This window comes from Sinocyclocheilus anshuiensis, unplaced genomic scaffold (genome assembly GCF_001515605.1).
Source record: "Sinocyclocheilus anshuiensis isolate Anshui unplaced genomic scaffold, SAMN03320099.WGS_v1.1 scaffold779, whole genome shotgun sequence".
Taxonomy (NCBI): Eukaryota; Metazoa; Chordata; class Actinopteri; order Cypriniformes; family Cyprinidae; genus Sinocyclocheilus; species Sinocyclocheilus anshuiensis.
The window spans coordinates 208,984-211,703 of NW_015548244.1; the positions used below are offsets into that span (position 1 = coordinate 208,984).

The 2,720-nt window shown below is 35.5% G+C and overlaps 1 protein-coding gene across 1 annotated transcript in view; it reads right to left on the reverse strand.

The window, feature by feature from the left end:
- The window catches only part of LOC107655130 (unconventional myosin-Vc), a 24,947-nt gene that overhangs the window by 7,729 nt on the left and 14,498 nt on the right, over positions 1-2,720 (reverse strand). Inside the window, exons 21-24 of the mRNA XM_016442554.1 lie at positions 1,976-2,140; positions 1,259-1,352; positions 1,119-1,182; positions 576-756 (exon numbers count right to left, since the gene is read on the reverse strand). Of these exons, the coding sequence (XP_016298040.1) occupies positions 576-756; positions 1,119-1,182; positions 1,259-1,352; positions 1,976-2,140 (504 nt within the window). The remainder of the gene's footprint in view (positions 1-575; positions 757-1,118; positions 1,183-1,258; positions 1,353-1,975; positions 2,141-2,720) is intronic.

A 2,720-nucleotide genomic window follows, 5' to 3' on the forward strand; every position in this document is an offset into this window, starting at 1 on the left:
ACATTTATTATATATATATATATATATATATATATATATATATATATACATACACACAGTATATATGCTTAATATATATATATATGTGTGTGTGTGTGTGTGTGTGTGTGTGTGTTTGTATACAAATAATCAAATATGAAATAATCAAATGTACAAGGACAAATGTGAAGAATTAAAAAATATTAGAGATTAAAAATGAAAGAAATTTTAAAAATTAAGATATCTAAATAAAAATTAAGATACATAATTTAAAATTAACTTTCAATTTTGCATTTATTTTAACATTTTTGCATTTCCCCAACCATTTGATTTATATTGCATTGATTTTTTTGCATTGATTGATTTAATGGATTATTTGTAAATCTCCTCATACATTTAATAATTTCTTTTTTATTTATATATTCATGCACAAATGTATTTATTTATTATTTTTGCATGGTCATCCTTCATGTTAGGCTTCGGTCTACTGTAAGTGCCTTGCAAGCAGTATAATTAAACTGCCATTATGTACTTGTTCTTAAACTTGGGAAAAATGTAAGAAACAAGAAAAAGGAAGAGTTAGAGGTGTGCTTCACCTTGACGTGTTTGGTGAGCTGCAGCACTTGTTCCTGCAGTTCTGCATTGATCTTCTCGTCCTCCTCCACTTGCGTCTGGAGCCTGATTCGCTCCTCTCTCAGTCTACGGTTTTCCTCTTTCAGTACTACGATCTCTTTATCCGAGTCTTCCTTCTGGAGTTCACTGTTGTGCTCCGCCACCCTGACAGAACAGAGAACGGATTTAGCACAAACGCGTTTCGACAAAGCTCTGATTGATAGCCTAATAAAAGAAAATGAGAAATGTCCAAGCTGTAATTTTCAGTGTAAACAACTCAAAGTCAGGTCTGTTCCTCACAAAGCTATCATGCAGCTTTTGGACCACTTTTAGAATACTTTTATGTTGGCTTCATGCTGGTTTTTCTGGTGCTTGACATGGTCACCATCCACTTTCATAATATGAGCAGTTTGGACATTCTTCTGAACAACTTAACTTTTGAGTTCCACATTCAACTCATGTTTGGAAAGATATGAGAGTGCGTAAATGATTTTTGGGTGAACTATTCTTTTACAAAACACTCTTACTTTCTGAATCTCTCCTCTCTTTCTAAATCCTCCATCAGTTTTCTCTTTACATCCTCAAATTGATCTGGAAAACAAATGTTTCATAAGTTACAGTCACACACTCTTAATTATCACTGTTTTAAAGCCAGTTCACTCATCACCTTGCATCTGCAGGGTCGTCTCTTTCAGTTTCTGCTCCAAAGCCTTATTCGCCTCAGTAAGTTTCTCTTTGTCACTCTGAAGCAGAGCGATTGTCTTGGAGAAGAGAACAAAGTGAACACTCTCATAATTATATTCAATACTTTTATGTGTTCGACTTCATGCGGCGCTGTGCAGACCGATCGGCGAGAGTTGCTGCTTGCAGTCGGGGACAGAATTGAAAGCGAAGTCGTGAAGTCGGACACTTTCTGCTTCCCGTAGTGACAGTGTTTGCATGCTTTATCACAGATGAAGAGAATTAAATGCAATATTTGACAAATACACAGACGTTTCAGAGACGTTTTCATGTACTGTTTAATGCAGCGCCATCTGTACAAGAACATAAGCCTATACTAAGTGGGTCAATATATACTTTTATCAGTGTTTTTTGATAAACATGACTCAATATAACATTGCGACTACAGTAAAAGAGCTTTTACTGTTATAAAAACACAGATTTGTGAGCATTAGTGGAACTGAAGGTGTCAGAATAAATATGCAACACACGTCATCGTTGTCATGTGGTGAATTCCTCCAGTACTTTGATGTTATACGTCACAGTGACGTGGCGTTGGCGCAAAATTTCGGACAAAATTTCTAACTGGCATGCACTGCTTCAAGTCAGCCGCCGATCAGCCTGCGCAGCACTGCATGAAGTCGAACACACCTAGTATCTTTACCTGATTGGCCTCTTCAGACTTTGTTCTCGCCCTCTCCTCTAAAGCTGCCATCTCATTGGTCAGCTTTCCAAGCTCCGCCTCCAGAGCCTGGATCTTTTCTAGTCCTTGAGCACGTGCATTAGACAAACTGGTGAGTCTTTCCATAAGGCCTAGATTCTCTTTATTCTAGAAGAAGAGAAAGAAAGGTTTTGTATTTCAGAGTCACTGCAGAAAATTATATATTTAAAGAGTCTGAACACTTTATTTAAATGTTTTGAAATAGTTATTTTGTTGACATTTAAATTCAAGCATGTGGCAGATGTTTTTATTCAAAACGATTTACTGTACATTCAAAGTATACATTTGATCAGCAGTGTTACTTTAGTAATATGTCTATGCTATTATTTATAAATATTAGCTTTTATTTTAATATTTTCAGTTTTCTTTTTAATTTTGTTTATGTTTTAATCATTTTGTGCCTTGTACCTCATCATTTTTATTAGTTTTTGGGGGTTTTATCAGGAGAAGTAGTTTTTTTTTTTTTTTGAAGTTATTAACATTTTTAATCATTTTAATACTTTGTGTAAGATTTGTAAGTTTTAAAGGGGTCATATGATGCGATTTCAAGTTTTCCTTTCTCTTTGGAGTGTTACTGTTCCAGAGCAGTACAAACCAAATATTCAGATGTGTGCAACGCATTTTGCGGAGGACGAGGACTGTTTCCTGGGAGAGTAGCCTACAATGCCGGCGTTCCGGTGAATCCAGT